The following is a 13,951-nucleotide window of genomic DNA, read 5'->3' as shown; positions in this document are numbered from 1 at the left end:
GTAAATTCCTTTGTATATGTCCACACTATAGTCTCAGCAATACTGAGTAATCAATAAAGGTGTAATAATGTTCCAGACATTGCTTGGCTAGTGAGCCTAAAGCCTGGCTGCCCAGACCTCAGAATAAAGACATTATTTGAATAAACGGTCTTTGCAAATAGAAGTTACGTTAAGATACTTTTCCATGTATGGTGGTGCACACCTTTAATCCCAGCACTCAGAAGGCAGAGGCAGGTGGATCTCTATAAATTTGAAGTCAGTCTGGTGTATTTAGTTTAGGGCAGCCAGGGCTACATAGTGAGACCCTGTCTCTAAAAACCAAGTAGTATGGATTGATTGATGATGGCGGTGATAATGGCATGCTTGCTGAGGGTGATCTAGTGTTTCCCTATAAAAGTACCAGGAGAAGTCAAAGAGAGAAATCAGTACTTCTGAATACGTAACTACAAGGTCAGGCACTGCTTCAACAACCAGCAAAAGTAGGGGAGAGCCAACGAGGTAAACACCAGAGCCTCAGAAGGAAGGACCACCTCTCCGATAAGGAATGGACAGATGTGGCCTAACCCCAGAAGCTGTGCCAACTGGTAAGACAGAATCCAGGTCAAAGCTGCAAGACAGAGCTGGTATTCTGCAACAAGTGTGACTTCTATGGGAGATGACATCCGAAAACCCACACGTTTTACATCTCAGGTCCTTTAACTCCACAACAGCAGTCCCCGCTGAGAACCCAGAGGAAGCCAGCCGACTAGGGATCCTGGAGGTGTAGGTGGCCACCATCTCTCACCACCATGCACACTGAAGCAAAGGCAGGGTCTAGGAGCTAGCAGACCTGTTTTTTCAAAACATGTGGGGCAGACATGGCCAAATGTGGCCAGATGCCCCTTCTGTTCCCTGGGCCTTTCTAGATGATTACAATGTTTGCAAGAACAAATGCTATAGCAAAGGGATGTGTGCCAGGTTCCCAGCAATAAGGTTTTTCATGTCCAGACTCATTTACCACCCCATTCCAGGGATGTCCTTTGTGGATTTCAGGCTCTTCCACCACTGGCACTGACTCTTTGGCATGATGGGGTCGTAAAGGCAAGGTTGGGGAGCAACAGGAAGAATGGATCAAGAAAGTCACAGAAAAGTAGAAGAAAGAAGAAGACTTGGGAGGAGGGGGCATCAAAATGCCTTGAGCTCTCCCTGGGTGCGTCTTCCTTTGAAACTTAGTTTTAGACACTTTACACAGGGATCTCAGGCAAGCAAGTTTTTGGCTTTGCCATGCCTCCCTCCACTTCCTCCCATGCAAACTTCAAATTATAAGAGTTGGACCCAATGAGTTCACTTATTCAAAGATCACTTCAGAATGTGTTAGATATGCTTGTTAATGTTATGATTTTTATTATTTTATTTTTATACCCTCAAATGTTTTTTTTTAATTTAATTGCTCATTCTGTTTATTGAATTGAGAGAAGGGAATACAAAGGACTGGGCAAGTGCTGTGCATTGACATGGAAAAGGTGTAATTAAAATTTAAAAATCCCAGTAAAGCAAATCAAAGTTACTGTAATCTCAACCAAACAAAAAAATTAAAGACACTTAATATACCACACATTTCTAAAATAAATGTCAACCAAATGTTACCAGAGTTCCTGGTTTTTGACAAGCATTTGTTCAGATCAGATTAGTGAAAGAAACGCCTGTTTGTTTCTCCGAGTCACACTTCCTTGCAACAGTCTGCCCCTGATTCAACATGAGAATTTAAACCCAGCCTGATATCAGGTAGGCTTGGCTTCACCGGGGCTCCAGGAGAGAGGCAGACATCAGCAAAGAGGAAGTCTCTTCAAGTGATTGAGCTTCAGTATTCTGCATTGTAAGGATATTCTTCCATGTTTGCTGTCCTGCAGCAATGAGCATGGGGTAAACGTTAGTGCCATCTCATAGTTGTTTGTTTCTTGAGGTTTATTTGAGAGGATCTCATGTATCCCAGGCTGAACTTATGGAAAGGAGAACAACTTTGAACTTTATGATTTACTACCTCTGCCTCGTGCCACCAGGCCTGGCTTTATTTTTTTTTTTAATTATTTATTTTATGTATTGAGATTATAATATAACTACATCACTTCCCTTTTCCTTTTCTTCCCTCCAAAATCTCCCATATGCCCTTCCTTGATGTCTTAGGAATACACATATTTGTGTGTAACAGCAATGAAAGGAAAAGAAGCCATGAATTTGAAACAGACCTGGTTTGATGGACTATTTCGATCCAACTCAAGGTTTCATACACACCAGACAAGCACTCTCTGCTGAGCCCCTTCCCCAGCCTAGGGAGATTATATTACATAAGAACGTTCTTTCTACATGCTTTCCCAGGCTCTCCTCACTCCATTTCCTGGAGCTAAGACACATAAGTGGCTCCATATCATGAACTTCCCCTTAAATAGATGAGCAGAACATTTGATAAGAGGGCAGGGAAGTAGCCAGGTCATCAGAATAAGGTCATAATAATAGGTTATTAGAACCTGGCAGCTGGGCAGTGGTGGCGCACACCTTTAATCCTAGCACTTGGGAGGCAGGGGCAGGAGGGTCTCTGTGAGTTAAGACCAGCCTAGTCTAGTCTGCAGAGTGAGTTCCAGAACAGCCAGGGATACATGGAAAAGCCCTGTCTCGAAAAACAAACAAACAAACAAACAAACAAACAGAAAGAAAGAAAGAAAGAAAATTGACACATAAAGGTTTCACAAATACTGTTTGATTCTTTCCATTTTATAGAAAAGTGGGAAATCATGTTGAAATCTACAGATTGGTTGCTGTATTATGGTTGCTGCATTAAACAAGGCAAGATAAGCCATGAGCTAGGATCTCTTATAAATCCTAAAGTTGTAGTCAATGGATATTTGCTGTAACTGGTCTTATCACCCCTCCTCTGTAGATAAGGAAACGGGTCGGCAAAGCTACAGATCCATCCAAAGCTCCAGAGCTATGGAATGACTGAAGTTTGGGTTAGCAGCCAGCTGGACTTACTTCTGAGTAGACCAATCCATTACCGCCACTCATTTATGTAACTTTCTCCCATTACCTAGACTGTGAACAAATGGCATCACAATCATGTCTCAAGTTAAATCCTTGACTTCTAAATGACAGTTCTGTTCTTGAATTGCTCATACAAAAACAAAACCAACCAAGCAAAACCCTATTTGTTAACTTTTGACAAATTCAATTGGCTATTTTCTAGTGGCAGCCAGCTCCAATCATTATCCTTTCTTCTCTAGATTACCAAAGTAGGCTCCCTGTGACCTCTCAAAGCAGAAGTCAGTGTGGAACTGTTAAGTTGTGTCAGATCATGCCAAGCTCCGTTCCTCTCCTGGCTCCTAAATTCCTTCCACCTAAAATCAAAGTCTGTCTCATGGTCCATACCACCTGCATGCGCTTAGCTTTAAGATTCTCTTTGAATTCATTTCTTCCCACAGGAGCCCCTACCTATTTGCTGCTGCTTCACTGGTCTCCTTTTTCGAGTGCCCTAAATCCACTACCTCAGGGCATTTGCATCCACTGCTGTAACTGCCAAGAAAGGTGGCGCATCTCTTGCTTCTTTCAACTCTGACTTTATCAGCAAAACTGCCTCTGGGTCATTACATATAAAGTGTCAATGACACTAGGATGCACTATTTCCTATACCTTTTACCTACTTTATTTTACTTTTACACAACTTCCAAAAAATAGTATTTGAGGGTAAAGGTTATCATCCTGGATGTCTTCCAACCCTTTCAGCTAATTCTCTCCATCTTCAGAAGGCTCAGGCATAACCCTACCCCACTTACTCAGGCAGCAGGAGGGCCCTCCAGTTTCTGTTGAAGCTGAGGATAGTGGACATTTCCTCATCACTCAACTGGAAGTCAAAGACCTGGAAAGACAAGAGTCCCCACACATCCTCAGCAAGGGAAGAGCTGGTGCCTGAGGCTGAAGGCAGCCCCTATGCACACACAGGTTTACACTGCATACAAACCATTTTCTATAGGTTCAGTGTTCCAAAAATAGACCTTGGGCTTAATAGTCACAAAATCTCAGTTTATACAGGGTCTAATCCTTGAGGGACACATGGACTCTTCCAGAAGGACATCCCTTCAAGTCCAGTCCATGCCTGTTCTCCAGCTAAAAGGTTGCTGTACAAGCCAGGACAGTATGCACTTGGGCAAGATAGTCTATGGCTCTTGATGTAAGTGCTCATGGGAGAACAAGGGTCTTTTTGGTGGCATAATATACATCTATGCTCAGAGCTGACAGGGTTTCTCTGAACCCCATCCTCAGCCCATTTGTGGCTTACTGCTGATTCATCTCAGCTCTGTTGAGGCCAGCTCTCTTCACAAGGAGAGTTCAAAAGATGATCAGAAGTTAGGGAATGACACACCAATAATCTGGGGATGGGATGACAGATCCTAATGAGAGTCTTCCTATCATACATACATAGCAGATGGTCAGCCGGGACCTTACCTGGAAGTTCTCATATATACGTGCTGGTGTCACAGACTTGGGGATCACCACCACATTCCTCTGGATGTGGAACCGAATCAGAACCTGGGCACAAAAAGTGAATGTGTATGTTCACTAAAAGAGGACTGTGGTGGTTTGAGAATGGCCCCACAGGTGTGCCCATTTGAAAGCTTAGTCCCCAGGTAGTGGAACTGTTTGGGAATGGGAAGGAGGTGTGGCCTTGTTGAAGAAGATGTCATGTCCCTAGGGGCAGGCTTAAGGTTTCAAGATTCATGTCATTCCTGGTGTGCTCTCAGCTTCCTGTTTTGGGGTTGAGGTGTGACTCTTGGATGCTACTCCAGCACCATGCCTGCCTGCCTGCCACCATTGCTCCCCACCAGGACAATTAATGGCTCCTTTCCCTCTGGAAATGTAAGCTCCAAATAAGCCCTTCTTCTTTAAGTGTCTTATCACAGCATAGAAAAGACAAGGACAATCTTTGTAGCTCCCTCTAGCTCTTTCATCTCCCTTAATCCTGAGGGCAATACCATGATTTCTCTAGTTAGGAATGAGGACTTGGCAAAAAGCTAATGAACAGAAGTGGTCCTTGTTTGCTACCAGCTGTGTTTCCTGAAGATGCAAATAGATTTACATTTCCCATTTCTTCCCCTCCAAGGGGCTAAAAGAAGGCAATACAAAGAATAGAACAAGACTATAAAATGGATGGCAGGATGGGGGGGGGGTGCCATAGTTTACCTGGGCTGAGGTTTTCTTGTGCTTTGCAGCAATCTCTTTAATCTTGGGGTCCTCTAGCAATGAAGGGTCCTCTGGCTTGGCCCTAAACGCAGAAAGATAGCTGGAGTGAGTAAATCACCAGAGCTGTTACATAAGCATGACCCCCACTTCCATGACAGTATCAAGGCTGAGCATCACAGCCTTCTCTATATGCAGAACAGGCCAGGGAGCCACCTGGAAGCTTTGTGTCTTTCCTGTGGTCCCCTCCGCAGGCTCTGAAGCCTCAGTCATTCGTAAAGGGTGCCCTAGCATTAAATAGCAGAAACAAAGCACTCTTAAGAGGTAAGACATCCTGTCTCCTTTTTGTTTTTAAACATTGCGCCTTCTCACACCCCCACCCCACCCCCTCCTGCATTCCTATTTGGATGTGTCAGATATACTGCTATAGGTACACTTTTTTTTCCAGGTGCATATGAAATTTATACCAAAACTAACCAATTGTTAAACAATAATTTTAAGAGTGATAAAAGAAAGTCACCACTCTGAAGCCTCACCAAGGCCTATCTGGGGAGCCCAGAGGACTGTAGGCCGTGATAGTGATGCCCTTGGAGTGACAGTATTGGATCAGTTTTTCCTGGGTGAGGTAGGGGTGGCATTCGACCTGCAAGAGAGAACACCTCTGTCACTGGGGAAATAGGCCTTCCTGAGTAGCTGAGAGGGAATGCTAGACAACAAGAAAAGACCAATACAAAGGCCAGATACAACCCACTGACAGATGAGCTACAAACCGGACCCAGAGATCTGCCTCCCACCTCGCTGAGCATCCTGAACATTGATCCCCGAAAGAAGGCTCAGTCCATCGGCCTCCCAGGGCTGAAGCAGGCACAGAGCAGGACCCTGCACCAAACAGAATGTACCTGGTTGGTCACTGGCTTATGTTTCAGTCCAGGCTTGTTCAGGAGCCTTTCAATCTGGAAGTGGTTGAAGTTGGAGACGCCCAGGGCTTTCACCAGCCCCTGGTCTACCAGTTCCTCCATGCCCTGTCACAGTGAGGAATGTCATTTAGGTGGCTGTAGGATACAGGGATGTTGGCTTGGTTTAGTCCTGAAATAAGAATGGCTAAATATCCCTCCAGGTTTTAGGTAACCTGCAACACTAGCAGGAAATGTCAATCCAGACAGCTGACAGCCATCAAGGGGCAGATGTTACCAGGAGTGGATGCCACAACCATGACTGTGCGTTAACCCTGTGAAATGTACTTATTAAAATAATGATTTTTTTTTTTTTTTTGCCCAGAATGAACAATTTAAGGTTTTGTCAAATAATGATATGCCTTATACTGGCAGCCACAAATTCAACATGCCTTTATGATTCATTTAGGAGAGGTCCCTGCAGAATATAAATGTACAGTGTACTTCTTTCACTGAGCTGTCAGTCTTCACAGTAAGGCTGCTGGGGCTCATTTGACAGTTTGCACAACCTTGAGCACCAATATGGAAAGACCTTTAATTTTTCCCTGTTCCACCCTAGTCAGAAAGCCTCAAGAAAATATTCAAAAGCGACTACAGAACTACACACAGCTTTTGAATTTTATCTTTCTACTGTCACTGTTCTGGGGATGGGATCCAAGGCCTTGTGCTTAGGAGGTAAGACATCGCCACTGAACTGAATCCACAGTGTTTCCCCCCGACTTTCTTGTAACAAGTGTTCAGTTACTCGTAGATGTAATTAATGATTTACCTGTCAAGAATAATTCCTTTCCAATATATCTCTAGGTGTTAACTTATTTATCAAGGAAACATAAACATTGATTCATCCCCGATTGGGGTGCCAACAGCAGATCAACAAAGAAGCCCACATCCTTTGGGTTTACCACCCAAGTCTAAGCTGTTAGAACAAACCCTTTAACTGAGCTTCTCACAGGACCATGAGTCAGGAGCTGCCTATAGGAGCAGTGGCAACTTTGGGACTACTACATCTCTCTGCAACCATCAACGTTTTACATATCCACATTCAAGAGGAGGGGCCTGTGTGCTAGCTCTTGAGCTGTTCCAGAGTCCCTGGTGGTCTGCCTCCTGATCCTCATGAGTCCTCTTCCCACTCCCTTTCCATGAGGGAACATTAGTGGGTCCATTCTTATGTTTACATGAGACTGTTCTGATTACAGGAAAGCAATGGCCATGCTATGGCCAGAGCACAGCATTCCACAACACTAGGATTGCCATCCACTCTAAAACACTGGCTGCTCTGCTTCGTTCCCTTCTCCTTCCACTGTCATACACTTTTGTTCTCTACGTATTGCTGCCTCCAGTTAAAGTTCAAAGTAGCAAGAACCCTGTGGAGGTGGATAAACTAACCATAGAAGACTTGCATTTAATGTCATTACATCAGTTCCCTCCTCTCAGGAAAACCAGTGTCAGTCATTTTGAAGTAGAAAGACACAACACAAATAGAGGGCTGCCAGAAAAACAGCACCCAAATCTTTATCATGGCTTAAAACTAGCATGCTCACCTTCTGTTGACATTTGCAAGAGGACACAGTGGCAGAGTTTTGTTTGTTTGTTTGTTTTAAGAGAAACACATCCATGACTTATTTGGCTTTTGAATGTTAATTATGCACATCAAGTATTGGTCTGAGTTCTTCAAAGGAACTGATAGTGAATTGTTTGATTTTCAAAAGAAAATACTTGTTTTTTTCTGATGTTTACATATACATTCACTATTTGCCAAGCACTGTGCCAAAGGTTCTGGTAAGTGGACGAATGAGTCAGATAGATCTGAGCCTAATCTTAATTGTATCATATCACCAATCCATAACCTGACCACTTCCCAATTCTCAAAATTATGGGTTTCATCATTTGCACATGGAAAAAGCAACAGTCCCTGACAGGCCTGGTAACTACTGTGCTGTGTGAAGCTTTGGATGTTAGCCCTCTTCATCCTTATCACACCCTCACAGATATGTATCAGTTGGATGTATAATGTGAGTATGTGCATGACATGAGTGCATGCAGGCATGCAAGTGTGAAGAGGTCAAAGGACAACCTCATGTGTTGCTAGACAGGGTCTCCTTGTTTTTCATCTTTGTGTATACTAGACTAGCTGGGAAGGCAGAGGCTGATGGGTCTCTGTGGCCTCCGGGCTAGCCAAGTACACACAGTAAGACCCTGACTCAAAAGAGAAATAATAATAAGGTAGATGATTCTAGATGAGACCTAAATCCAAACATGGTGAGGAGTTAGAAGAACTAGAAAGAAACAGAGACAGAATTGCACACAGGCATTGGGCTGTCCATACCACAGTGACAGTCTCGACGGCACGGCAGATGCTGGACCTACCTCCCAGGCATCCAAGAACGTTATTTTGCTGGTGAGGATATTGCCTTGATCGTCTTTGGGGAATAACTCCTTTCCAGGCTATAAATACAAAACAAAATGCCAGTTGGTTGCACCTGGTCCTATGAAGCGAGGCTCTAGGTCAGTGAAATACCAAATATCCACACCTTCGTAGCACATGGTCGGCTCTGGAGGCCACACCTGCAGACATCAAACTTCAACAGCATCTCTTTCTCAACCTACTGTGGTTACAGTAAATTATAGAAACTGCTGGACCCCTTTCCAAATCTGCTATTATATGTCATAGACATGATGAGGAATTTCCATCACCTTGGAAGGAAACGAATGCAGCATATCTGCTATCTGGACTCACACAAACCTGGAGGAAATTTAAATTTCAAGATCAGTAGGCAAAGGCTAGATCTGAAGGATGTTGTTTACTGAAGAGAATAACCATATCCTGTCCTTGAAGTTTCTAGAAGGCCAAGAGCTTGGATAGCTACTATCAGAGTGGCTGTTTATGAGGGGAGCATCCTGAGAATTCACATCCCTTCAACCTCTCAGCAACAAGCAGCAGCAAGGTTCCAGGCACTGGGTAGGGATTTTGTTTTGTTTTTTTTGGTTGGTTTTGGTTTTTTAGTGTGGACTGACTATTACCCAGCGTCCTCATGTCACCATACGTGGTTCAGCCACTCCCTACACATGTTTCGATTGGCAGGAGTGCTGGACCCTGAAATACAATACACAAGAACATCCCAAGACATTTTGAGAGGGCATCACTGGACATGATCAGCAGGAAGTTGACAGGATCACATACCCCCTTTATCACAGGCCCATCTCCATAGCTATGGACTGTTACAGAGAACAGCGCAAACCTGAAGTCCCTGCGGCCAGTGAATCAGATAGAGGTCCAAATAGTCCAGCTTCAGATCCGTGAGGGTCTTCTGAAAGGCTTCCTTTAGCAGTTTTCTCTCAAAGCAGGTGGGCCACAACTGCAGAGTATGACAGCAGGGACATTAGGAAGAAATGAGAGAAAGAGCCACACTCTGCTTGACCTCCCTGCTCAGAGATTTGCAGTCTGATCTGATCTCAGGAGAGACTCACTGACAGAAAGCATGAAAGGCAAGAGTCCTGGAATCTCAAAGGAGCCATCCTTGTTATGGGAAAACTAACATAGGAGGGTGGGCCAGCAGCAGAATCTTTTCAGTACTGACTGGGAATCTGGATATTTACACCCACAGGTATTATTACAAAAGCAAGAAGGAAGTCAGGAGAGGATGGAGAGAGCTCTTGGTGTGGATCAGATCCTTCTACCTGCTTTGAAGTTATATCCGCCAAGGGGCTTACTGTACCTTGCTGACAATGAAGAGGTCCTCTCGCGTCACAACTTTCTCTTTGATCTTTTCTTGGATGGCTTCTCCAACTTCATTCTCGTTGTTATATGCGTATGCACAGTCGATGTGGCGATATCCAGCATCAATGGCCACCTTCACAGCTTCCTTCACTTGGCCTGGGAGAGACTGAAAGCCAATAGAAAAGGCTGTTGGGTGCTCTTACATCAAGACCTCTCTCAACAGGCTCCACACAGCCCAGCAACACCAACACTGGGGAAGAAATCAAGCTTTTCAAAGGGGAAAAGAAAAGTCACTGGAGATGTTCACCCATTCCAGGCTCTATCTGAGCTAGAAGTTAGTTTATCTAATCCCCCTGATCTTAAAAGATCTCTTGTTTCTGGGATGACAAATGGCTCCCCCTGCAAATTGCTAAAAGCCAAACTCAACTCTGAAGGGACCCAGAGGAATTTCAGTCCCAGCCCATGGTAAGAATGTGAACAAAGACCACTGTATGATAAATCCGGGCTCTGCCATGCAGCAGTGTGTAAGGCTTCACTCACGAATAAAATACAAGGAACATTTTTTAACCACTGGGTATAGTGGCCCATGTGTGTAATCCCAGTACTGGGGGAAACAGCAGGCAGAGGGATTGTGAGTTTGAGGCTAGCCTGGGGCACACTGTCCTCAAAATAAAATGTAAATGCAAAAAAGCCTTCAAGGTCTCTACAGATAAGATCAGACTCTTTGATGCGAATACCACATCCTTATCGTGAAAACAACTCCCTCATCAAGGTCTCCATTTGATTTTTTAATTTCTGAGAGTTACTTCTGGAAAGAGTGCTTGTCTTCTTGGTAGACAGTGAAATTTCTAATTTGGAGCAAATCCAAGTAAGACTTTAACGCAGTGCCAAAACAAAGAAGGTCCTCCATCTGTTCCAGGAACAAAGGAAAAAGACAGGGCAAAGAATGAGAAAGAGGGCAGGGCACAGTGGCACATGCCTGGAATCCCAGCACTCAGGAAGGCAGAGGTAGGGGAATCTCTGTGAGTTCAAGGCCAGCCTGGACTACAAAGTGAGTCCAGGACAGCCAAGGCTGCACAGAGAAACCCTGTCTTGAAAAACAAACAAAGAAACAAATAAGTACATAAATGCCATTATTAAAGAATGAGAAAGAGGCTAGGTCACCAGAATTCGAGACATGGGCTCCAAAACAACTCCTGGATGTGGCTCCCACCTCTGACAACCTCTGGAGGCTGAGGCAGCAGGGTTGCGCAGTCAAGGCCAACCTAAGCTACAGAGTGAGTTCTAGGGCAACCTAAAGTCAAGTTGTTAAGTTCCCTCTCCAGAAAACAAATAGAGAGAGCTCCAGGAAACAATCAGGCCACTGTCATGTTATCACCAAGGGAAATACATTCAAAAGCAGAGTTAGGAGATGGGACAATGTCAGACTTGTCTCAACAGAGGCTGGGAAATCTGCTTCACCAGAAAATGGGATGGCTCTTGGGGCATTCTGCCAGGGGAGTAACACTGCCAGGCAGGAGGAGGGCCCAGGCTCCGTGGTCTTCATGCTTGGAACCTAATGTGTGCAAGAAGCATGTGGAGTCTTGGTAAAATGCAGGTGCCGGTAGCCTGGGCTGGGGTCTGAGACTGCCTTTCCCGCAGGTTCCCAGGCCAGACATGGAGTCCTTGCCCATGGGCGGCAAGGGGAGTTGGGTCATTTGGAGCGTGTCCTGGCTCTGAATGACTCAGCCAGAAAATAACCAAAACAGTCAAGACTTATAAAAGGTTGAGTGTCTTATAAGATCAGAGGAAAGTTTGCTAAGAGGGTAACTGCCAAGTCTGGAGACAGCTTGCAACCTAACACTTGTTAGGGAAAAGTCTGTTAGACCTTTGAGGTCTGAAGCAGCTCAAGAGCCAAAAGCAACTTGGGTCCAGGCTCCAGGGTTCCAACCCCCCCACCCCCACCCCCAGACCCCTTCCCGACTTGAAAGAAGCAGATATCCCAAGACTGTACACTCACCCTCCAGGTGCCCAGACCCACAATGGGCATCTTTGCCTTGGTACTGAGCTCCAAGAAGGTGGCCATGATTGCTGCTGGGATCTTTCTGAGAAAGCAAAGGTCCGTAGCCTGGTTAAGGGGGCTGGTGGAGGCTTTATGTGCTGGGTGAAGAGGCAGTCTCTTGCTGCCTGAGCAAGCAGCCACACCCAGGGGCGGACACTGAACAGGAAGTTTATCCCAGTCTTTCGTGAGAGTGGAGAGTGTGAGGGCAGGTTAGTCATAGCCCAGTGGGAAGTCTCCCGACACACAGAATGAATTACTTTGGGAATGCTACTTAGAGGTTTCAAAGCCTAAATTACGTGGGTGAAAGATCCTTCCAGCCCCATGGCTAGATTTGTTTGGGTTACCACAGTGCGTGGAGAATAGCGAACCCTGTAGGTATTCCAAGAGGTTGAAGCAAGTAAAAGTTTTCAGAGGCAAAATCAGGAGGCTTATGTGAGTTATTTTGAGATAACTGTTGTTGGTCACACACACACAAAAAAATCAAACGACAGAGACGTGTGTCTGAAATGAAAACATAGCTCGGCAGATGTTGGTTCAGGGGAGAGAAACGGGAGGGAAAGAGCATGGAGGAGAGGAGAGCGGGAGGAGAGAGAGGCTTTGAGCAAGACTACAGTGTTCTGGAAGTGTCTATTTTCTAACCATCTTTTTAAAGTTTTACTTATCTAATTGCTGGATGATTTTGTGAAAAACAAATTTCTCTGTTAGCCACCAAGACATGATCCTTCCATTGATAATATTCTTCCTCTCTCTCTTTCTCCCCTCCCTCTATAATTTGAGATTTGTCCAGCTGTATTTATATTGAGCTTTTACATTTTTTGTGCCTACATTTAAAAACCAGACCCTTTTGATTATAAATATTATATATCATTATGGAAAATGTGAACAAGAAAGACAATTATAAGATAGAAATATAAAACACCTTTATTCCTGTCACTCAAAATCTCATTGTCCAGTGCTATTTTCTCAAATTATTTTTCTGCATGTATTAGTTTTTTTGTTCTGCAGTAACATTTTCAAAGTTGACACCATAAGAAAAGCTTTTCTACACACTTATAGTAAACCATTTAAAAATTGTTTTTATGCCAAACATTTTCATATTGTGTCCTATTTTGTGATCATTTATTCTACCATTTCCACTATTCTTGGGTATATACTTGATTTCCAGCTGGTTTCTATTTTTTATAAATAATATTTCAAGGTATATTATTGCAATGAGGCATAGGACTGGGTGTCCTTAGGATAGATCTTTAGAAATACGAATATATACTCAAAGGAAATTTATTTCAGTTCATCATGTGAGGTCTCAGGCCAAACTGATATTTTTTTTCTAAATGGGAATTTCTCTTTTGTCATTTATAGAATAATACATTCTCAGCTGGATCTGGTGGCTCACACCTGTAATTCCAGCACTCTTGGAGCCAGAGGCAGGCAGATCTCTGTGAGTTTGAGGCCATCCTGGTCTACACAATGAATCCAGGATAGCCAAGGCTACACAGAGAAACCCTGTTTCAAAAAACCCAAAACTAAAAACCAAAAACAACAGAACAAAACAACCCCCCCACACACACACACACACAAAAAAAAAAAAACAAAACAAAAAACCAAAAAACCCAAATCAAACCAAACCTGTTGGGATCCATAAGCCGTCATCTCTATGGCCAGCCCCAAGGGACCTGACAAACCAGGTATCAGGCATCTGTGAGGCCACCTATGGTCCACCATAGGTGGACCTGTGCATGCTCTGGGTCACCTTGTAAGAGAACTCATACTACCTCCTCTCCTCCCTCTCCCTCTCTCTCTCTTTTCTTCTTCCCATCCCTGTCTTCTTCTTCCTTCCCCTCCCTCTCCCTTTCTTTTTCCCTCTGTCTCTTCCTCATCTTCTCTCCCTCCTGCCCTCCTACCCTGCCCAGAGATAGTCTATGTGACCCCCTCCTCCTTCCCTTAATAAACCTCCCACATGGAACCAGTCCTATGGCATGATTTGTGAACCCACTGTGTAACTTTGCTGCACAATCCTAACCAAACCAAACTAAA

General features: G+C 44.3%; 1 protein-coding gene across 1 annotated transcript; it reads right to left on the bottom strand.

Moving 5' to 3' along the window:
* Positions 1–1,427: 1,427 nt before the first annotated feature.
* Positions 1,428–11,941, bottom strand: LOC129672580 (aldose reductase-related protein 2). Its single transcript, XM_055602097.1, has 10 exons — positions 11,876–11,941; positions 9,875–10,042; positions 9,398–9,514; positions 8,526–8,603; positions 6,105–6,227; positions 5,742–5,848; positions 5,209–5,290; positions 4,474–4,557; positions 3,804–3,886; positions 1,428–1,883 (listed from the first exon to the last, which is right to left on the bottom strand). Exons 1-10 carry the CDS (start codon positions 11,939–11,941, stop codon positions 1,841–1,843), a joined length of 951 nt encoding a protein of 316 aa, XP_055458072.1. The 3' UTR covers positions 1,428–1,840.
* Positions 11,942–13,951: the final 2,010 nt, after the last annotated feature.

The sequence above is a fragment of the Psammomys obesus genome, unplaced genomic scaffold (assembly GCF_907164565.1).
Source record: "Psammomys obesus unplaced genomic scaffold, mPsaObe1.curated_primary_1811, whole genome shotgun sequence".
NCBI lineage: Eukaryota > Metazoa > Chordata > Mammalia > Rodentia > Muridae > Psammomys > Psammomys obesus.
The sequence above is the reverse complement of the archived record's forward strand: the minus strand, read 5'-3'. Positions and strand labels throughout refer to the sequence as shown.

Coding starts and splice junctions, on each gene's coding strand:
- LOC129672580 (XM_055602097.1), bottom strand. CDS start 11,941: ATGGCCACCTTCTTGGAGCTCAGTACCAAGGCAAAGATGCCCATTGTG. Junction 9,515..9,874: donor ACCTCTTCATTGTCAGCAAG/GTACAGTAAGCC, acceptor CATACTCTGCAG/TTGTGGCCCACCTGCTTTGA. Junction 1,884..3,803: donor AGGGCCCTCCTGCTGCCTGA/GTAAGTGGGGTA, acceptor TCATTGCTGCAG/GACAGCAAACATGGAAGAAT.